This window comes from Dendropsophus ebraccatus, chromosome 3 (genome assembly GCF_027789765.1).
Source record: "Dendropsophus ebraccatus isolate aDenEbr1 chromosome 3, aDenEbr1.pat, whole genome shotgun sequence".
Taxonomy (NCBI): domain Eukaryota; kingdom Metazoa; phylum Chordata; class Amphibia; order Anura; family Hylidae; genus Dendropsophus; species Dendropsophus ebraccatus.
The window spans coordinates 78,251,916-78,275,185 of record NC_091456.1 but is presented as its reverse complement, the minus strand read 5'-3'; the positions used below and the strand labels follow the sequence as shown (position 1 = coordinate 78,275,185).

The 23,270-nt window shown below is 43.8% G+C and overlaps 1 protein-coding gene across 1 annotated transcript in view; it reads left to right on the top strand.

Moving 5' to 3' along the window:
- Window positions 1-3,482: 3,482 nt before the first annotated feature.
- Window positions 3,483-23,270, top strand: part of SH3GL2 (SH3 domain containing GRB2 like 2, endophilin A1) — a 90,756-nt gene continuing 70,968 nt past the window's right edge. Inside the window, exon 1 of the mRNA XM_069962061.1 lies at window positions 3,483-3,848. Within this exon, the coding sequence (XP_069818162.1) occupies window positions 3,804-3,848 (45 nt within the window). The 5' untranslated portion in view covers window positions 3,483-3,803. The remainder of the gene's footprint in view (window positions 3,849-23,270) is intronic.

Sequence of the window (23,270 nt, the reverse complement as noted above, 5' to 3'; positions counted from 1 at the left end):
TTTTGGGCAGCGCTAACATTTATGGATTAGCCACGCACCATGCTTACTACCAAGGCAGACCAGTGTCATGCTTACCCATGCTGAGGATGTATTTACACTTGTCTGTACGTCTATGACAATGTAGAAATGTTTAGCATGGAGGTCCTCTGCCCCAACCAATAGGAGTGCCCCATCCTCTAGTAGCTGGTAGAAGATTAGGTAGCACATGTATGACTGCTCTCCAATCTGGGAATATACCACAGCGATCCTCAGCCAGACTTGTGAGTAGACTTGTGAGTAGAGAAGCTCCATCTGTCCCTCATGCCGGCCCCCCTCTGCCGCGTCATCAGCTGCTCAGCTGCGATTGGCTGAGCACAGTTATGCTCAGCCAATCGCGGGTGAGCAGCTGGTGACACGGCAGAGGGGAGCCGGCATGAGGGATGGATGGAGCGGTTCGGCCGGCCTCCCGAAGATGACATCATTGTCCCAAGATGGCAGACAGGGGTCAACACGAATCAGGTAAGTATAGTGCATCACACTTCCTGGTCTAGCGTGGGGGGGGGGGGGGGAACACGGGGAAGGGGGCCATTCATATACATAACATACATTAGAAAGTTGTATAACTTTGTAACGCACCACAGTTACTTGGTGCCTCAGCTACACAGTGAACAGCTAAAGCTTTGGCTGTCCAGGCACTAGACACCAACGAAGAGTCTTTCTGACCATCCATTGATCAGCAGGGTGCTTATCAGCAAACCTTTGGCTCAGGCCACTACACAGACAATGACGGCCATCCTGGGGTTAAAAGGGTATTCCAGCAACCAACAACTTTAAATGCTTGATCATGCGGGTTCTGACTGCTGGGACCCCCTGCAATCTCTTGAATAGGGACCTGTAAAATAACCAGGATAAATGGCATTGGCTTAATATAACAACTGTGCAAGCCTCACCGGACTGGAACCACGTCCAGAATCAATTAAAATATAATGATGAGGATGGAGACAGCACAAAAAGTGAAAAATAATTGGTGGCTTTTAATTACACCCTCTTACGTAATGTTTCGGCTATAAAGCTTGAGAAAGTCTGAGTGATAGCCAAAATGTCGCCTAAGAGGGTGTGAATAAAAGCCAGTATTTTTTTTCTTCACATTATGTGCCGTCTCAATCATGATTATTTAAGTATTGAATGGGAAACAGACTCTCCTGGCTAAATGGAGTGGCAAAAGGAGTGTGTGTACTGCCACTATCTTCATTCTCTATTGAGTTGTTGAAGGCAGCCAAGCACTGTACTGTTGTATACTACCCCTATGGGAATACTGCAGGTAGCCAAGCACTGTACTGTTGTATACTACCCCTATGGGAATACTGCAGGTAGCCAAGCACTGTACTGTTGTATACTACTAGTCTGTGGGAATACTGCAGGTAGCCAAGCACTGTACTGTTGTATACTACCCCTATGGGAATACTGCAGGTAGCCAAGCACTGTACTGTTGTATACTACCACTATGGGAATACTGCAGGTAGCCAAGCACTGTACTGTTGTATACTACTAGTCTGTGGGAATACTGCAGGTAGCCAAGCACTGTACTGTTGTATACTACTAGTCTGTGGGAATACTGGAGGCAGCCAAGCACTGTACTGTTGTATACTACTAGTCTGTGGGAATAATGGGGGCAGCCAAGCACTGTACTGTTGTATACTACCCCTATGGGAATACTGCAGGTAGCCAAGCACTGTACTGTTGTATACTACCCCTATGGGAATACTGCAGGTAGCCAAGCACTGTACTGTTGTATACTACCCCTATGGGAATACTGCAGGTAGCCAAGCACTGTACTGTTGTATACTACCCCTATGGGAATACTGCAGGTAGCCAAGCACTGTACTGTTGTATACTACCCCTATGGGAATACTGCAGGTAGCTAAGCACTGTACTGTTGTATACTACCCCTATGGGAATACTGCAGGTAGCCAAGCACTGTACTGTTGTATACTACCCCTATGGGAATACTGCAGGTAGCCAAGCACTGTACTGTTGTATACTACCCCTATGGGAATACTGCAGGTAGCCAAGCACTGTACTGTTGGATACTACCCCTATGGGAATACTGCAGGTAGCCAAGCACTGTACTGTTGGATACTACCCCTATGGGAATACTGCAGGTAGCCAAGCACTGTACTGTTGTATACTACCCCTATGGGAATACTGCAGGTAGCCAAGCACTGTACTGTTGGATACTACCCCTATGGGAATACTGCAGGTAGCCAAGCACTGTACTGTTGTATACTACCACTATGGGAATACTGCAGGTAGCCAAGCACTGTACTGTTGTATACTACCCCTATGGGAATACTGCAGGTAGCCAAGCACTGTACTGTTGGATACTACCCCTATGGGAATACTGCAGGTAGCCAAGCACTGTACTGTTGTATACTACCCCTATGGGAATACTGCAGGTAGCCAAGCACTGTACTGTTGTATACTACCCCTATGGGAATACTGCAGGTAGCCAAGCACTGTACTGTTGTATACTACCCCTATGGGAATACTGCAGGTAGCCAAGCACTGTACTGTTGGATACTACCCCTATGGGAATACTGCAGGTAGCCAAGCACTGTACTGTTGGATACTACCCCTATGGGAATACTGCAGGTAGCCAAGCACTGTACTGTTGGATACTACCCCTATGGGAATACTGCAGGTAGCCAAGCACTGTACTGTTGGATACTACCCCTATGGGAATACTGCAGGTAGCCAAGCACTGTACTGTTGGATACTACCCCTATGGGAATACTGCAGGTAGCCAAGCACTGTACTGTTGGATACTACCCCTATGGGAATACTGCAGGTAGCCAAGCACTGTACTGTTGGATACTACCCCTATGGGAATACTGCAGGTAGCCAAGCACTGTACTGTTGTATACTACCACTATGGGAATACTGCAGGTAGCCAAGCACTGTACTGTTGTATACTACCCATATGGGAATACTGCAGGTAGCCAAGCACTGTACTGTTGTATACTACCCCTATGGGAATACTGCAGGTAGCCAAGCACTCTACTGTTGTATACTACCCCTATGGGAATACTGCAGGTAGCCAAGCACTGTACTGTTGTAATTGTATACTACTAGTCTGTGGGAATGCTGGAGTACAGCAACCGGCCCTCTGTCCCTGCCCATTCTTCTCTGCAGAACAGTGCAGCCAGCCCCCAGACCCTGCAGAACAGTGCAGCCAGCCCCCAGACCCTGCAGAACAGTGCAGCCAGCCCCCAGTCCCTGCAGAACATTGCAGAACAGTGCAGGCGGAGTGTGGTTACATCCTATGGATCACATTCCACTGCACAGAAACAGCCCAGGGGCCCAGCACAATTCTCTAATAACAAGCCCACCCTGACTGACTCCTACGTGCTGTTATGACTAAGGATAGCTCCGTCCACACAAGAAGCTGGTCACGTGAGCATGATGTCATCACAGGTCCTTTAGCCCACTTTAGAAATCGCATCTGCCGTGAAAGGGGCATATTGTCCCGGCAGCAGCCCACGTCACACCTCCACACTGCAGCTGGCGGCCACCACACAGCCGGGAGAGCAGGAAATGAGTGCGCGTCCCTTTAAGGGGCGGGGCTAGCGGTCCGTGACGTCAGGGTGTCCCTGCATTAAGGCATGCATCTGATAACGGCATCACAGGATTACATTGGAGCGGCGGCGGCTGGAGACTAGAATTCCCCCGCAGTCCTGCACACGGCGGCCGCATCAGTCCCATCACCTTCCGCTGCAGCGAGTGACCGTCCTCACTGACACCGTGCGCGCTCCCTGTGCTCCACCATGTCTGTAGCGGGGCTGAAGAAGCAGTTCCACAAAGCCACTCAGGTGAGGACGGGCGGCGGAGGAGGCAGCACATCTCCGGGCTGGGGCGCTGCGCTGCTGCCGCTTGTCATTCACCGTGCACTGAATGTCATCCGGCCGGGATGTGCGGGGGTCGCCTCCTGCCTCCATACATAGGGTTATGTAATGCTTCCAATCCTCCGGGAAGGACATGGTTAACTCCATCGGAAATCACCAGGCTATTTATAGCATAGGATCAACAATGGCAGCATTGTTATCCTGTACTGTGTATTCCATAGGCTGTATATAAGGGGAGCAATGTGTATCCTCCAGCAGGGAATCCCTGGGGTGTATACTGTGTATCCAGGGCTGTGGAGAGAGCCATGATGGGAGGCTTCACCCCCTGTGATATGCTAACACAGCAATATCTCTGCTGGTGACCACAGTTCCTGCATAATAATCTGGGCTATGGCGGAGTCCTACCAGATGGGGACTCTACCATAAGGAATGGTGTAATATGATGCAACATTGGTGAGATATAAATATATCATGAATGAAAAATCCTACATCTATTGTAGGTAGATCTCTCCGTCCATGGTGGTGATATTCTGTAGGTCTAATATCATTCTCGTGCAGTCCCTAGCTCCTGACCAGTATGGCGGTGTTCCTAGCACTGGTGATAGAACAGAGATTAAAGGAAGAAGCCCTGCATGGGAGGATTACCAGGAAAGCCATGATGTTAGATTGCAGCTGGGAGCAGATATACAATTAGTATTGGAGGCTGCAGTCACCCATTGCTCGCCTATGGGATGCACCTACAGAGGTGACCTCCTCAGCTCCGTCCCCTTTGCCAAGACTTCATGCAGAGCTATCTGATAACAGCTGCATTATTAAACAGGCTGCTGGATTGGGTAGCTGCAGAAAAGGACATGGTCTCGCTGTCGTGTCGTCTTATTCCAGCCTGATGTCATTAAACCATATAATATATATATATATATATATATATATATATATATATATATATATATATATATATATATATATATATATATATAGCCTGGCAGAAGGGAGATCTTCTTTGCAGCTTGTGGTGCTGAAATTGAACTCCCAACCTTCTCCCCTCTATTATATTTACCATGTTAATTACATTTGACACCACGAAGCCTATCTCTGTGTGGATGAGTCTTTTGGTGACAAAAATAGAAAATGTCTCCCCTAGCAACCCGGAGAAGTGACAAAACCTGCTAAAATATGCCTTATTAACAGTGGTGTACCATATGGTGCTAATAAAGCAGGCTGGAGGTACTGGCTGCTCTCTATGGGAAGGAAGCCTCCATGTTTTAGATTGAGTAATGTTTATTTGGTATTACAGCTTGATATATACGTGTGCAGTTTGATCTATGCCTTGTATAGTCGTCAGCATATGGCAGCTGAATTCGGAAAGCATGACTGATTTTCCAATGATTGTGCCAGTATATGTTCCAGCTGAAAGAAGTTTATTTCTAGACACAACTGTACCTTGTAGCTGTTATGCCGAGGTGTAACACCTCTCCCTGGGCCCAGCATCCATCTACCTCATGTGATGGCCTCATGCTTTGTAGGATGGATAGATATTATACTAGTAACGTATGCATTTGTACAGCAAGATGGTTCTATAAAGCATTCGTGTTTCTATGCCTCCACACTTGTAGTGCTGCTTTTTTTTATTTTTGTTAATACAAATCGTCTCTCCTCCAGAAGGAAGAACATGGTCTCTCTAGTGCCACCTGTGGGTAGCTACCCTTTTGGTCAGGGATGGGGAACCTTTGGCTCTCCAGCTGTTGCAATTCCCTTCATGCCCTGGCATGATGGGAATTGTGTTTTTGCAACAGCTGGAGGGCTGAAGGTTCCCCATCCCTTCTTTAGTCAGTGCTTAAATATGATTAGATATTAGCCAAACCAGCCTAAAGTAACAAGCCCCCTTTTAGAGTAGGGGACCTAGATGAAGCCATGCAACCCTCTTTGCTAGTCTACTGTTTTTAGATGTGACGACAAGTTACTTGTTTGTTTTACTTTGACTGTGCCAAAAGGCTATAGCTTGCCTGACACTTTTTAAGGGGGACAAATCACCTAAAAAAGTTATGTTATTAATCTATCCTAATACACAATTCACAATTTCCCAGCGTGTGTGTATGTATGTGTGTGTGTATGTATGTATATGTATATATATATATATATATATATATATATATATATATATATATATATATATATATAATATGTATATATATATTGTGGCTGCCTGCCCAGTATTCCCCAAAAACATACTTTTATCAATTCCAATGCTGTATGCTAATAAACTCCATCTAGGCATCTGGGAATTTGTGCAAGTCCATCTGGTCACAATCCCAGAGATGGGGTTTCCCTGCAATCATGCCTTAATGGGCGTGATTCACAGCTTTGTCATTCAATTGTCATGCGGAGGCGCAGTACTATCCTTACTGTACTGTGAATGTCCAAAATACCCCAAAATTTGTAAGAGGGATTAAAGGGGTATTCCAAACTCAACTCGGGTAACTTAGGAAGGCTTATCAAGATAAATATTTGTATTTCTCGATTTATACGCAATAAAATATTTCTCAGTGTCTCAACCTGACCACTGCTTTTAGAGCAGAGTGATGGTCTGCAACCTAGACAAGACAATGAGCTGTAAGAGTTGGGAAACGACTGGGTGCGTATCAGGAGAAGAAGGCAAGTCTGCAAAAGTATTTAAAAGGGGACTACGGCAATTGTGTAAAAATAAACTGCCCACTGCCCGTCGCCAAGGGTCATTTTGAGTCCTCTCCCGCGCTTCTAAACTTCTCCTAATGTCTGTTTTTAACCTTTTTTTAAAACCCTCAGATTTTAAAGATGCTGCCGTCTGGAAACTACATCTCCTGGCATGCCATACACCTTTGTTTTTTTACAAGGACTACCCGCGCCTATCAATCATCTGTGGGTCTAGTTGCCAATCACTTTGTATAACAAATCCGACCCAGAGAGACGGAGGTCACGTGTCCTCCGTCTCGGGAGGAAGGGGGGAGAGCGATCTGAAGTAAGACAAATAGGACTGTTATAAAGTTTGTGCCCCTTTAGAGGGTGTTAGCGCCAGAAACAAAGGAAATGGCGCCATATAGAAAGTACATGTATATGGCTCATAGGAGGTAATTAGGAATGTGCATATGATAAGCCTTGTGAGTTTAACCATGTTGCTTGAGATGGTAATACGCCTCTACACACTGACCAGGGTCGGTATGAGTGTTGGTAACAAGAACCTTGAGAGTCACAGGCATATACATGAGGCTGTGCCCCAATGACAGATCCTTTTTTTCCTGTTTCAAGAAACCTGTTGGATAAATGTTGGCTACCGTATGTCTTACATTTCAGGTGCTGTATATAAATAGTACTGTTTACTTCCTGTAAAACCTGATTGATCGCCTCACATCACAGCATATTTATATAATATACAGGTGAAATAGATACAGAACTCCCACATTCTATCCAATGTGACCCTTTGCCTCGAAGCATTTCTAAGCTGCCCATTGATTTATTCCATTAAAGTTGCCAGAGCTGAATTCACATATTGATGTTTATTTAGGGTGGTAGAGGTCATGTTGTATGTATTGAAATTCTGTGATATATATGGTGCTTATGTTTTAATGCCAATTACAAGCCTGCAATAATTCCTGTCAGCCTGAGCAATATGCCCAGTCCAGTGCTGTGGCTTTAAATGGCTGCGAGGATTTCGGGAAGTATGGTGGTTGCCACCATCCTGTACACTGGGAAAACGCCATTTAAATGGTTAGTGTCTTATAAAACACCCATCCATTTTATAGCCTTTGTGATTCCTGACATATTTGTAGAACACCGGATAGCAGGAAAGGTCCTACCTTTTCTGTTCTCCAGCGCTCCGCTTTCTCTATCTGCCCGTCCCCGTGCTAATAATTCCACAGAGGAGAGAGGGGTGGGAGCATGTTGTGGGCAATGATTAATAGTTTTCCAATGTTACCAATGTCACAGCGACGTTGAGCAGCTATTGGACAGTGTGTGCGGGCGTAGTTTTACTCGCCTGCAACATGCTTCCACCCCCTCTCGTCTGTGGAAGTATCAGCACAGATGGGCATAGGGAGGGAGTGCAGGCAGTTCACTGCCTGTCAGTCTCAGTCCATCTCTAGTAACAGCTAGATCAGGACAGACCACAGTGTGCTTAGAGCTTAGCATGTGCTATGTTCAAGAGAGGGGTAGAGCCTGGGAGAGTCTGGGCTGTGTTCATGCAAGTTGTTAGTCTGCTTAATCAAAATGATCCATGCTGTTCCTGCAGCATAAATTTAAAGAGTCACTGTCGTATTTTTTTTTTTTGCAGAAATCAATAGTCCAGACGATTTTAAGAAACTTTGTAATTGGGTTTATTAGCCAAATCTGCCATTATCTGCATGTAAAAAGCCTTTTCCCAGGTCCCCCCCTCCTTCCTCTTTTTCATCCACTCTGAAAAATCTGAAAATTGTGACTTGTTGCAGGAGACGTCCCCTGTCTGTTCTAGGGAGAGGGGAGGGGGGAGGAGGAAGGAGGGAGTTAGCCGGCAGCAGAAAGCAGATAACAGAGGATTACAGGCACAGAGCTGGGTGACAGCTGTAATCCGAGCTCAGACAGGTCACTGGTGATGGTCAGAACAGATAACGGGTGAGGGATTTGTAGATTAACTCTTTGTTGTCCTGTTTTGGTCTTTTCTTTAGCTCTCTCCATAGGAGAACAATGAAGACAGGGGGGAGAGCTTCAAACTGCTTTTTCATGATAAAAATGCATTTTTCGGATAATAAACCCAATTACAAAGTTTCTTAAAATCGCCTGGACTATTGATTTCTGCAAAAAAAAAATTCACGACAGTGACACTTTAAGGCTTTCATCTTATTTCTGATAACCTATAAAGGGGTACCTTCTGTTGTACAAGAGCAGTTGTACCTTGGTCTGTCCCCCTCCCTCAGGAAAGTAATCCAGTGCTTAGTGTATCCCCTTCCTTGCTGCTTCTTCCAGTTCTGCTTGCACACCAATTTGCAATACCAGAGCATCAGTAATTCACTCTCCCTCCACATTCCATTTGTAAGTCAGTGTAGTTTTATCAGCATCACATCAAACAGAGTATGTGCTCGATAGGTGGGAGATGGGGTTCCGGGACTCCCACTTGGGTCTTCTTCACATCTAGAATGGACATTACACTGTGCTCATACAGAATACCAACAAAGAGATAACTGAAAATACCCATCGGCTATAGTAAATCAAGCATAGTCTGCCCTTGTTTAATCTGCCTTACATTGGTATACTTTTTACTTGGGGAAGAGAATAATGTGCTTCCCCCATAAATAAAACATATTCTTGAGTTGAGTAGACCAAGCATGGTCAGATGTACACTACTTTTGGTCTGTAGGCAATGGGTACACGGTGATATGTTTGAGTCACTTTTGATGGTATTCCAATGTATGCCTCATGCGTTGTCTGCTCATTGATAGAGCTGAACAAAGTTTTCTGGTCCTTTTCGGATGGGCCAGCTAGTAGATCCATGCTTTTTGAGGCGACTTTATACAGCTCAGTCATTGTGCATGCAGGCCTGCAAGAAGGACTTCTGGACAGTTTGTGTGGTCCTTTAATTTCATCATTATCGGATGCACATCTTCCCATGTAAACAGGAGAAATGGCTGCAGCTGCATGAACAATACAATCAGCTGCCAAGCAAGCGTTTTCTCATCTCTTGGCTGATTGTTGGCCCTCTTACATGGGCAATTATTGTGAACCAATGTTAATTCCGCGTATATTCGGCTTGTATAAAGGGCTCTCTTCTGGGAGAATGCAAGCTTCCAGCTGCACGAGAATTTGTGGGAGTTATGAAGTGAGATTTTACAGGTCCCATAAACTGCAGTGGCGATAACTTCATGTATAGCCACCACGTGTCTGGAGTACAGAAGCGGAGTCATTTATAGCTATGGCATATATACCTGGTGTAGGACGTAATGGGATGGTAAAGGACACTCCCAGCCTAGTGTGTGCCATCCAGATTGATTTGTGAAGTTACTATCTGGTATATGACCTGTAACATCAAGTGACACACAGCCATTGTTGTATACCTTTTGTAAATTAAGTTAAAGACTAGTCATTTGCCTGAGCAAGCTTTTACTTGTGTATAACATTTTTATTTTCTCAAGTATAAACAGATGGCCTTCATGAGAAAAGCCTTAAAGGGGAAATCTAACCTGCTGATAGCTTCCTATTGCGCATGAGACGCTGAGGATGAAGGTGTATCTCTTGCCTTCCTCCTCGGTGCTGTTCCTATGCTGTTAGCAGTGTAATCCTTGGTCTGGAGCACCTTAATGGACACTGCCTCACCCTTTCCATTCATAATCAGTAGAAGGAGTGGGCTGGCTCCCGCGATGAGCAGGGCAGTGCTCCTAATGGTGCTCCAGACCGAGCATTGCACAGCTAACAGCACAGGAATGGTGCAGAGGAGGAAGGTAAGACATACCTTCCTCCTCGGCACCCAGCGCACCATTAGGGGCTGTCTGCAGGTTAGATTGGTCTAACCTGCTAATAGTTCCCGTTTAAGAACAGGAAAGCCTTGTGGGATGACCCTTTCCATTTATTTACTTTTAGCCAGCCTTGTAGACTGAAGACCATACAGTGTTTAAAATGATGACTGCTACACATTATCAAATTACCAGAAAAAGTTGCTGAAAATGCAAAATATTTGTGTGGTTTACTGGTTATAGATATAGTGCCAAAACTACTCGCCCTGTGTAATCTGCAAGTTCTTGAAATTTGGCAAAAAAAACAAACAAAACAAACTGTAATACAGACATATTAGTTTGTCAACCAACTTTTACAGTTTCAAAAAAAGCTATTTTGAATGACTCAGCTATGTGTATGAGGTTTGCTTTCTCATTCCAGGTGGTTGAGAAACCTGTTTGTTCTTGACCACTCATTCTTTCCTGCAAAAAAGTAAGCTCTGCATTTATACGGTCCATTTTTGTGTAATGGAGGCTATAACAGAAGTCAATAGGTCCATTTTAAAAAATACTGCTCTGTGTGATTGAAGTCTCCTCTTCATGTAATCTGTCATATGACTGGAGTGGGAATGGCCTTAAAGGGGTTGTCCAGTGAAAATGTTTTTCTTTCAAATCAACTGGTGCCAGAAAGTTATATAGATTTGTAATTTACTTCCATTAAAAAATCTCCAGTCTTCCCATACTTATTAGCTACTGTATGTCCTGCAGGAAATGTTTTATTTTCAGTCTGACACAGTGCTCTCTGCTGACATCTCTGGCCGAGACAGGAACTGTCCAGAGCAGGAGAGGTTTTCTATGGGGATTTATGGAAAACAGAGACTAGTTCCTGTCTCGGCCAGATATGTCAGCAAAGAGCACTGTGTCAGACTGAATATAAAACCCCCACTCCCTGCATGACATACAGCAGCTAATAAGTATGGGAAGACTTGAGATTTTTTTAATAGAAGTACATGACAAATCTATAACTTTTTGATACCAGTTGATTTGAAATTAAAAGGTTTTTCCAGCGAAAACCTTTTAAGTCTTCACATATTTTTGATCCTCTACTCCTTTTGATCCCATGACCATAGGCCTCTTAATAGCCAGACAGCACCCTGCTGTGTCTTGACGAGGGACAATAACCCTAAACAGGTTTCAGCAGATAGGTAGTCTTTCTTTTTGGAGAGCTTTTTAGCTTGGCGTATATCGCTAGTCAAAGTTCTTCTAATACTCCTAGTTGGTGTGAAGCACTGACTTGAAGGGAAAGTCACCTTTCCAAGAGAGCTAGTTTGTAGTCAGTTGCCTCCATTTACATTACTAAAATAACTTATGAAGTTCACAAGAACTGCAGCAACCAGAAGCGTTGCAAGGGTCCTAAAACATCCGGGGCACGGGCCCTCTGAGCGCCGTCATAAGCGGTTAGTAAAGGAGCCCAGTGCAGAAGCTAGTAACCCCAATGACTGCTCTATTAGCCCAGCTCTATTGCTGCCACTCATAATAACTGCGGCTAAGCAGACACAGGCAGCCACCAGCCCTGGGCTCCTGTCATGGTCATGGGTGGTGGTGCACACTACTGCCCAGGCAGCTCCTTCACAGCTCCCCTTGTACACACAGCTGCTGGGAGCTCTGCCCTAGTTCCTATCCTCTAAGCCAGTGTTTCCCAACCTTTTCTACCTCTGGGAACTCCCACCAGATAACGTTCTACAAAATGCAAAAACCTCATTCAGTGACTCACAGGTGACGTCTTCTTTCATCTGAGATGTTCTGTTTTCCAATCCTTCCGGCCCAGGCCTCCATGATGATTTCTTCCAGCTACAATTCATCTCTTTAGAACCTGCCAGACAAACATCTTAGGCTCTGCAATTTTCCTACAACTTCCTTCCCTTTTCCCCTCCTATAGGCTCCCATACAGTAGTTATACCACTGCTTGGTGTCAGTGAGTAGGTAGGTAAGTGTTTTGCCCCCTGTATGTAGGATCCTCTGCTGTGCCCCCATATAGTAATAATGATCAGTGTTGTGCTCCATAGTAATCATGTCCCCTGCTGTTACCCAACATTGTAAAATGTCCTCTACTGTGCACCCTCATATAGTAATAATGCCCCAGCTGTGCACCCCCATAGTAATACATAATGCCTCCTGCTGTGCCCAGTAATAATGCCCCCTATATATAGTAGTAATATCCCTTGCTGTGCCCCCATATAGTAATAACTCCCCTGCTGTGTCCCCTCCTCACCTCTACCTTGAGTTGGGCCCGCAACGGTAGCAGAGGCAGCCTCACATACCGCCCACCCGATGTAGCATCTAGACGTGATCCTCCAAACAAGTCAGTGCAGAGCAGGAGCATGGAGCCGCCGCGGCCGGCCGTGCTGCACGCATCCAATCAACGAGTGCACCACAGCAGCTCTACGCTCCCGCTCTGCGCTGATTGGATTAGAGGAGCACGTCCAGGCGCTACGTCGGCTGGGCAGTAGGTGAGGAGGAGGGGCAGCCGCGGCGACCTGCGAGCCAGATGCGTCCATCTGGCTCGCAAGATGCAGGGGCAGCAGGCATGGGGCATGAGCCCCGAATAAAACTGCCTAGTGACGCCACTGGCAGGAACCATTGGCAGCAACATTATACTGCCATCCCCTGCCTGTTATATTAACTCTGTCTCTAGTGAAAGATAGATCAGGGAAGAACAAAGTGTGAGGGGTGGGCTTAGCACATGTTACGTGGAAGTTAGAGACCGAGATCCTGAGTAATCCTGGGCTTTGTGCCTGCAGACTAAGCTAGTCTGCCTGTTCAAGATGATCCACCAACTCATCTTTGACCTCCCATAAAGCTCAGGCCAGCTGTACCTTGTGCTCCTACTGGTGTGTGACCACAGTGCTTCCCTTCTGCCCCCTTCCTTTAGCACGTGAGCAGCAGCAGTAGTTTAGTTGATGTCGGTGGGCAAATATCTACTAATCTTAGAGGTGACCTGTCACCATGAAAACACTATCTAGGCTATTAGCAGCATGCTATAGAGCAGAAGGACTTGACCAGATTAATATCCAGTGGTACCTCGGTTCTCGAACTTAATTGGTTCAGGAAGGCAGAGAACCAAGCAGTCTGAGAACTGAGCAGCGTCTTCCCATAGGAAATAATGTAAATGGGTTTAATTGGTTCCAGCAATACCAATACCAAACAATACTCATTTACATTGAAAAGTGCCCAGTTTAATCTCTACAGTACATTACAGAACAGCACTATACTGTACAGGACATTATATACAGGAAACATTCAACACAACCAGCAATTATAGTACAGTAGTCACTGACTCCTCACTCATCCTTTACTGTATAGACCCCTCCCCCATCCCAGCACTGTAAAAGATGGGGGTGCACTGACTGTACTACTACTGTATATACACTCCAGAAGTCTTATACACTACTGTACTGTATGTAAAGCCTCACCAGTGCTAAACTCACCAGGTACAACCCACCATCCACGCTCGCAAAAACTTTCAGATACCGAGCAAAATTTGAATTCTAAACGTTACTTCCAGGTAAATATTCGTTTGAATACCGCAGTATTACTGTACTTCAAGACTGGGGGCCCGAAAAGTGTTTGAGAACCGAAGCAAACTTTCCTTGAAAATACTGTTTGAGTTCCGAGCAGTTTGATAACCGAGGTACTACTGTATCTTTTTGGGAACAGATTCTGTATAACTTTTCAAATCCCTTCCCATGATCTTGATCTTCTCATGCTGGACTCCCTATTAAAGAATGAGCAGGTACTTAAATTTTTTTTCTCACAGACTTATATCAGCCTGCTCAGTTGTTACTGCTCTATAAAATTATGCCAATAGATTAAATAGTATTGTCTTGGTGATAGGTTTCCTTTAAAGTCTAGCAAGGTTTTTGTTTTTTTTTTAGATTTTGTTGGATGTTATGGTAGTAATGGCCACTCACTACAAATCCTACATTGCCTGTACAAAAGGTCTTTCATTAAACAATATTACTATGTTACTACTTCTGCAATGTGCAACCATTTTTGTGTTCTGTTGGCATTTATAAAAAAAAATCTGTAGGACAAAAATACAAATGGGAGAAATATGCTTATGACATGTATTGTCACATCCAATTAATAGAAATCATCCTAAGGCGTAGTGTTACATGACATGGTTCCTTCCTCAAGTCATTGTGTAATGAGAAATATGCTGGCAGCTGCTGCGATACCCCAGGGACATGAAGCATATTTTTCCTTTATACATTTAAGGACTTTTTGTTTGTTTTGGTTACTTTAATGCAGCGATACATACAGGTCCCACCTTTATCGTTCTGTCCCTACTAGTTATCTAAAGGTGTTTTCCACGTTGTTTGGAAATGGAGACGTCTGCATTTTCTGTCTACAGACAAGTGTGAGTACTGGCGGGAAAGGGAAACCACACAAGATCTTTGGAAATTACCTGACAATATATGGTACATCCACAGGTGTTTTGAGTAGTAGTTTGTCTGAATTGTGGCAGTGCACTAATCTGTGTTTGATCCAAATCATATTAAGAATCTAATTCTAACCCTTTGAGGACCAGGCCCAAAATGACCCAGTGGACCGCGCAAATTTTGATCTTAGTGCTTTCGTTTTTCCCTCCTCCCCTTCTAAGAGCTCTAGCACTCTCAGTTTTCTATCTACAAGCCATGTAAGTGCTTGTTTTTTACAGGAATAGTTGTACTGTGTAATGGCATCTTTCATTTTACCATAACATGTATGATGGAATTCCAAATATATTATTTATGAAGATATAAATAGGTGAAATCGTAAGAAAGAATGCAGTATGGTAACGTTTGGGGGGTTCCTGTGTCTACGTAATGCACTATATGGTAACAGCGACATGACACTATTATTATATAGGTCAGCCCGAACACAACCATATGCAGGTTACACAGATTCTCTAATGTTATATATATATTTTTTTTATGAAATCCTTTTTTTTGGCAATTAAATATTAATAAAATGGGCCTATTGTGACGCTTATAACGGTTTTATTTTTTCACCTACGGGGCTGTATGGGGTGTCATTTTTTTCCGCCATGATCTCTAGTTTTTATTAATACCATATTTGTGAAGATCGGACGTTTTGATCACTTTTTATTGATTTTTTTTAATATATAATGTAACATAAAATCGGTAATCTGCGCACTTTTTCCCCTCTTTTCGTGTACGCCGTTTACCGGTTGCAATGACGCTTGTTATATTTTAATAGATCGGACAATTACGCACGCTATGGTATATTATATGTTTATCTATTTATTCATTTTTATATGTTTTATTTATATAATGGGAAAGGGGGGTGATTTAGACTTTTTTTGGGGGAGGGGTTTTGGGGTAGTGTAATAGTGTTTTGAACTTTTTTTTTTTTACACTTTTGAAGTCCCTTTGGGGGACTTTTACATACAGTACTTTGATTTATACACTGATGAATGCTATGCCATAGGCATAGCATTGATCAGTGTTATCGGCGCTCTGCTCATTGAGCCTGCCTGTGCAGGCTCAGTGTAGCAGATCGCCGATCGGACCACATGGAGGCAGGTAAGAGACCTCCAGCAGTCCGTTTCAACGATCGGGACCCCCGCAGTCACACTGCGGGGGTCCCGATCGGTAAGTGACAGGGGACTCCCCCTGTCACTTACACTTAAACGCTGCGGTCGCGCCGCGATCGCGGCGTTTAAGGGGTTAATGACACGCGGCAGCGCGATCGCTGCAGCGTGTCATTACCGGTGAGGTCCCGGCTGCTCACTGCAGCCGGCCCCCACCTCCTATGAAGCGCGCTCCGCTCCGGAGCGCGCTTCATAGCGGGAATAACACCCATGACGTAAGGTTACGTCATGGGTCGTCTGGGGACAGACTTCCATGACGTAACCCTACGTCCAGGGTCGTCTAGGGGTTAAAGTTGCCTTTTTATTTTCCTATAAAATGTGTAAATAGGCCATGTTCTCATGTTCTGTAACCAGTGGTGACCCAATGGATGGACTGTCACTTTACTAGACTACCCTAAAATTGGGCCCTGGTTCTACCCCCTCTATTCCTAGGTGGTGTTGTCACCCTAGTAAGGGCACCCCACATCAGCACCTACCCCTGACACTACTGTAACCCCCCTACAATAACAAGGGAGTGTCTCGCTAATTCATTAACCGGTCTACATAACTCGCTAGATGGATGCAGATATCCATGAATTAGTGGTTTATAGCAGGAAATGATCCTAGATACTTAGTTTACTTATGACATTTATATTACCCTTCTTGTTGGAAAAGATGCTACATGCATAAGCCCATCATAGCCAGCAGGCATGTACTTGGGCAGGATAGTAACAGATGAAGGGTATATCCTGATTAAATTGAATCTGTCCGCTTTTAAAGCTGTTCTGGCTTTTTTTTTTTTTTTTATTTGGTGAGTTTCTGTGAATGATCTTTATTGTGGTTTAGGCATTTTTGTGTGCTGAACTTTTTTTTTTTTTTTTTCTCTCTGCCATCCCGTGCCCTAGGTGCTGAACCACAAAAGGTGACAAAAAAAACGCCAGAAAAAATGGCTTACACACAGCAATGGCGTTTTTGAGACCACTAGAACAGTCCCATCAAAGTCTATGGTAGAAAAAAATGCCAATGTTTGCTAAAAAAAAACAATACAGCCTCAGCATGCTGTGTTTTGAAACTAACTGCAAGTGAAGGTGGAATTGTTTTAGCCAGGGACGAAGATGACATAGTAGGATACCAGGGAAGTGCGAGCAACATATTAAAAGGTAATTCTAAGCTGAATACCCCTTTAAAGCGACAATGTAATCAACAACCCCCCTCCTCCGGCAGGATTTCTCCTATTCAACACTTGTTTAGCAAAACAGATGCAGTTTAGATGAGCGATTAATAGAGATCCTGCCTGGGGGCATTCTTAGTGGGGAGGAGAGGGAAGGAAGAAAGGAGGGGTGTCGCAGACTGGGACAGACACTCTAGGCCACACCACATTGACTTGGCTGATACAGATTAAAAAATCTTCTTCCTTCTTTTTTCCTTTATCCAAGGCACCGAGCACATTTTAAAAGAAACGACTGGTAAGGATTTACTCTCATCAAACGGATGTTACCAGCGGTTGAAGGGGCGGGTTGGTGCATACCGAGTCCTGTGACCCCTGGTGTGTTGTAGAAAGCATTTCACTTCTTCCAGCCAGCAGAGGGCAGTTTTTTTTTTTCTATGTTGTGGTGCCATAATATCAGCTGTCAGTGTTCCCCTTTTTTAAGACTGTTCTACTTGCGTGTAAATACATTATAATACCACCATGTCTTTTTCTTCATTATTGCATTTGTGTTCATAAAATAGTTACTGGTTAGTTGAACAAATATCCTAGGTAAACGGCCTCTGCGAGTAAATGTTTGTTCTCATTTGCCACTTGGAATTGCTTTCCCTCGCCTGTTCACAGGAAACTACTGCATTTTAGGATTACACATTGGGGGAGAGTTATCAAACTGGTGTAAAGTAGAATTGTCGTAGTTGCCCCTAGCAACCAATCAGATTCCAATTTTCATTTTTTAAAGAATCTGTGAGTAATTTTAATTGGTTGCTAGGGACAACTAAAAGAATTCCACTTTACACCAGTTTTGATAAATCTCCCCCATTGTGTTAAAATAATTAGCAATCTGACGTGTATATAACTTTTTACAGCATGACTTATGGATTTGCTATATATTGAATCCCTTGCAGTAGAAGGATAGAAAACCTGGCACTCTCCTAGTCCTCTGCTCTTCTTTATTAAAAAACACAGAAATGTGCAGGTACTGTACACATACTGGGTAAAAGTGGGGATCAGCCTCAGTCCATGTGCTATGATTTACTAGAAGTGCCAGGTACTTTCTACTTGTTTACTGTATATTGATTATGTGAAATGGCTTCAATGGTGGTTCACCAATGTCAAGACGAGAAATTTTAACGTAACATAACTGTAATGCTGGGGTTACCAAAAATGATGGCTTGAAAAAAAAATTTATGGAAAGAGGTCATGCTTAATTTAAAAACAAAAACAAAAAAACCCCTCTTTTCAAGGACATTGACTCTTCTACATTTTCTACACATCCATTCATCAGGTTGCATACGTGTGCATTCCTTTAGAAGTTTCCATCCCAGATTCCCTAATATTTGAACCCTTACCCTAAAAACAAGACCAAAGTGTTCCAATAATTTGCAAAAAAAAACTTTTAACATATCACAGAATTAAAAGTTTTGATCAGTTTGAGGGTCAAAACACCCAGAGCCCATCACTGGGCTGTGCACAGTATATTTCAGGCAGTATTTGGTCCTCATAGCAACCAAAACCAGGAGTGGATTGAAAACACAGAAAGGCTCTGTTCATACAATGTTGTAATTAAGTGGATGGCCGTCATTTAATGGCAAATATTTGCTGTTATCTTAAAACAAATGCTGTTGTATTTAAATAATGGCCGTTATTTACTGTTATATGGCGGCCATCCACTCAATTTCAACATTGTGTGATCATAGCCTTTCTGTGCTTTCAATCCACTCCTGGTTTTGGTTGCTATGAGGACCAAATACTGCCTGAAATATATGTAGTGTGAACCCAGCCTTACTTTTTGATAGGGATTGCAGAATGCCAGGGAGTGAAGCACATGACCACATGCTTCTCTCAGCTCATCAGGGCCTTTTGACCCTGAAACGATGCATACTTCTGGTAATTGACCCCACAAGCACAGATAACAAATTTAGCTGTAAAAGCTCACAGGGTACATTTACACAGATTATCTGCCAAAGATTTGAAGCCAAAGCCAGGAACAGACTATAAATAGAGATCAGGTCATAAAGGAAAGCCTGAGAATTTCTCCTCCTTTTAAATCCAGTCCTGGCTTTGGCTTCAAATCTTTGGCAGAGAATCTGTCAGATGATCTTTCTGTGTAAATGGAACCTTATTCCACCAATTTCATCCCATCTTGGCAACACCTCACAAGTGAGTTTACCGGGTTGCTAACAAGTGGTGAATGCCCCCTGGGTTTTTAACAGGAGGGGTCAATTATCAAAATAAAGGTATGTATGCACTTGAAGTCAAAAGTACAGCATTACGTTACAGCATACAGCAATTGAAGGGGTAGTGCGGAGGTAAAAAATTATTCACAGAATAACACACATTACAAAGTTATACAACTTTGTAATGTATGTTATGTCTGTGAATGGCCCCCTTCCCAGTGTCCCACCACCTCCACCCGTGTACCCGGAAGTGTATTGCATTATACATTACCTGATCCGTGTCGCGCCCGTCCGCCATCTTGTGCCAAACGTCATCTTCGGCCGGCTGGCCCGAACACCTCCGATCTTCCCGAGTGCCGACCGCCCTCTGCCGCGTCATCAGCTGCTCAGCCGCGATTGGCTGAGCATAACTGTGTACCTCACCGGTAATGACACGCTGCAGCGATCGTGCTGCCGCGTGTCATTAGCCCCTTAAACGCCGAGATCGCGGCGCGACCGCAGCGTTTGAGTGTAAGTGACAGGGGGAGTCCCCTGTCACTTACCGATTGGGACCCCCGCAGTGTGACTGCGGGGGTCCCGATCGTTGAAACGGACCGCCGGAGGTCTCTTACCTGCCTCTGTGCGGTTCGATCGGCGATCTGCTGCACTGAGCCTGCACAGGCAGGCTCAATGAGCAGATCGCCGATAACACTGATCAATGCTATGCCTATGGCATAGCAATCATCAGTGTAGAAATCAAACTAGTGTATGTAAAAGTCCCCCAAAGGGACTTCAAATGTGTAAAAAAAAAATATTAAAACACTATTACACTACCCCAAAACCCCTCCCCCAATAAAAGTTGAAATAACCCCCCCCCCATCCCATTTTATAAATAAAACATATAAAAATAAATAGATAAACATATAATATACCGTAGCGTGCGTAATTGTCCAATCTATTAAAATATAACAAGCGTCATTGTGATCGGTGAACGGCGTACACGAAAAGAGGGGAAAAAGTGCGCGGATTACCGTTTTTATGTTACATTATATATTAAAAAGAAATCAATAAAAAGTGATCAAAACGTCCGATCTTCACAAATATGGTATTAATAAAAACTAGAGAGCATGGCGGAAAAAATGACACCCCATACAGCCCTGTAGGGGAAAAAATAAAACTGTTATAAGTGTCACAATAGGCCCATTTTATTAATATTTAATTGCAAAAAAAAAGGATTTCATAAAAAAATATATATATAACATTAGAGAATCTGTGTAACCTGCATATGGTTGTGTTCGGACTGACCTATAGAGTAATAGTGTCATGTCGCTTTTACCATTATAGTGCATTACGTAGACACAGAAACCCCCCAAACGTTACCATATTGCTTTCTTTTTTACGATTTCACCTATTTATATCTTCATAAATATATTTTTGGGATTTCATCATACATGTTATGGTAAAATGAATGACTCCATTACACAGTACAACTATTCCTGTAACAAATAAGCCATTACATGGCCTGTAGATAGAAAACTGAGAGTGCTAGAGCTCTTAGAAGGGGAGGAGGGAAAAACAAAAACACTAAGATCAAAATTTGCGCGGTCCACTGGGTCATTTTGGGACTGGTCCTGAAAGGGTTAAAGGGAGTTTCATACTTGTAAACAAACGCCTAAATAGCAGGGTTTTTTTTTTTTTTAGTTTCACGTAGATATGTTGATGGAAATGGATTGTGTCTGAAATATTTGTCATTGCTAAATGTTTTGCATGTATTGTATGTGGTAAATCATGTCTCTTTAAGAATCGCCATGACGACTAAACGGTAAGGCTTGGAATGATGGTGTCGGTGATGTGTGCACATGTTGTGTGGGAGAGAGAGAACCAGAAATAGAACTTAAAAAATAATAATATTGCTTCTGTGCATGTCTCTATTTGTTTCAACATTTCAGACATTTGCATTGAGGGGAAATTGTAGGCAAGCTGTGGAAGGGAGTGCGTCTAAATATTGAGACTCCATATAAAGCATTGATTAGTACAGCGAGTCTTGCTACACTGGTAGTTTTTTCCTTTTGAATTTTATATTAAAAATATGTCTTCAGGTTTTGCTTATTTTCTGAGTAAAAATAATGGCATTTTCCCAGGATAGGCCACTAATATCGGGTCAGTGGGCGTCTGAAACACGTCACCTAACTGTAAGACAGCTGTTAGGACAAGAACCGTTGTACCTTTTATATATCCAGCTGTGCTTCCACAATGCAGAAAATGCTTATATTTACTGGTACAAGGAGTCTAAGGCTTTTTCAAGCTCCTGAATAGCTGGAATGCTCTCTTCTCTTGCAAATAGACTATGTTGCAGAATCACTTAAAGGGGTACTCCGGCGGGGGGCACTTTTTTGATGGGACCGGGGAGGGGGTGGCTGAGGAAAAAGACGTCCACTCACCTCCCCGGTTCCAGCAGCAGGTCCCGCATCGTGGTGCTCTGGTGCCTGATTCCCGGCCACTTCCTGATGTCTGACGCCGCTCGAGACGCTACGTCTCAGGTCCGCTCAGCCATTCCGTGAAGGAGGCGGGATCTGAGCGGACTTGACACGGATCCCGCCTCCTTCACAGAGTGGCTAAGCGGACCTGAAATGTAGCGTCTCGGGCGGCGTCAGACATCAGGAAGTGGCCGGGAACCAGAGCGCCGCGATGCAGGACTCGCCGCTGGAACCAGGGAGGTGAGTGGACGTCTTTTTCCTCAGCCACCCCCTCCCCGGTCCCATCAAAAAAGTGCCCCCCCCCCCCTGCCGGAGTACCCCTTTAACCAATATCGCTTGTTTTTAACTTTTTTCATATCCTGGGAAAATGTATTCCTGTACATAAAGAAATTTCATTTAAACCAGTTGTGATTCAGCATATTTTATCAGTGGGGTAAGCAGTTCTGGCAGGAATATGCTTACTCCACAGGATCTTCTTTTATGGTTTCTAAACATTTTATTCTCCCACTAAACATTTACACATGTGGCACAGCCCTCCGTGTGGAGAAAAGTAAATCTTTGTGCAAGCTCTGCATTTAGCTTTTTCTCAAGAAATAGTGCAATTTTCCCCTCTATAGACTTCTATTGGTGGGAGGGGGGTTGCAATGTCTATATGCGTGTTGGGTGAAACAAAAATGCCAATTCTTCAATAGAAATCCTAGAATCATGTGATAAAAGAATTGCATGACTTTAATGCCCTGCACAATATTTTAAGCAGAATTGGCTTGTTTTCACCATGTTCACCTCCTTTTTCTTTGCTAGAAGGGGTGTGGTTTGTCATTCGTCAATATTTACTTGTGATATGTATATACTTTTTTTTTTTTTTTTTTTTTTCTTTTTTTCTTTCCCTCCACAAAACAATGTACAATGGTGCTTCACTAATTCTTTAGTGCACTTTAATAGACAAACAAAATTGTGCTAAAATTATCAATGGACGTGTGCCCAATTAGAAATATTGCATAAGGCCAGCTTCACACAGGACCGATCACAGCAGAAATCTCAAGTTTTGCAGCGAGATCCCTTAGTGTCCATGGTCCTGTCAGTTCCCATGTAAATTGAATTGTGGGTTGAGGGGGCTTTACATACTCGCAGTGGTCTAAAAGATCGCCTGCAAGTGTGTATTCACATAGGAACTGCCAGGACCTTGGATCATAATGGATCTCACTGCAAAACTCGCAGCAAAATTTCCATCCTGTGTTAAGCTGCCCTTTAGATGATATAGTGAGGGGAATTTATCAATAGTTTGTGCCAGAGTTTTGGTCACCTTTGTCATCCTACCACTAATCAAATGCTGCACGCTCCGATATGGACAAACCCGAGCGTTCTCAAAGTTCTCTCTACTCTGATAAATCTTACTCTGTACGGCAACCTGCAGTCCTGTCATCAAATGATCGAATCCTCTCTACTCATAAGCTTAGCTCTGCCTGCACAGTAGGATCATTGT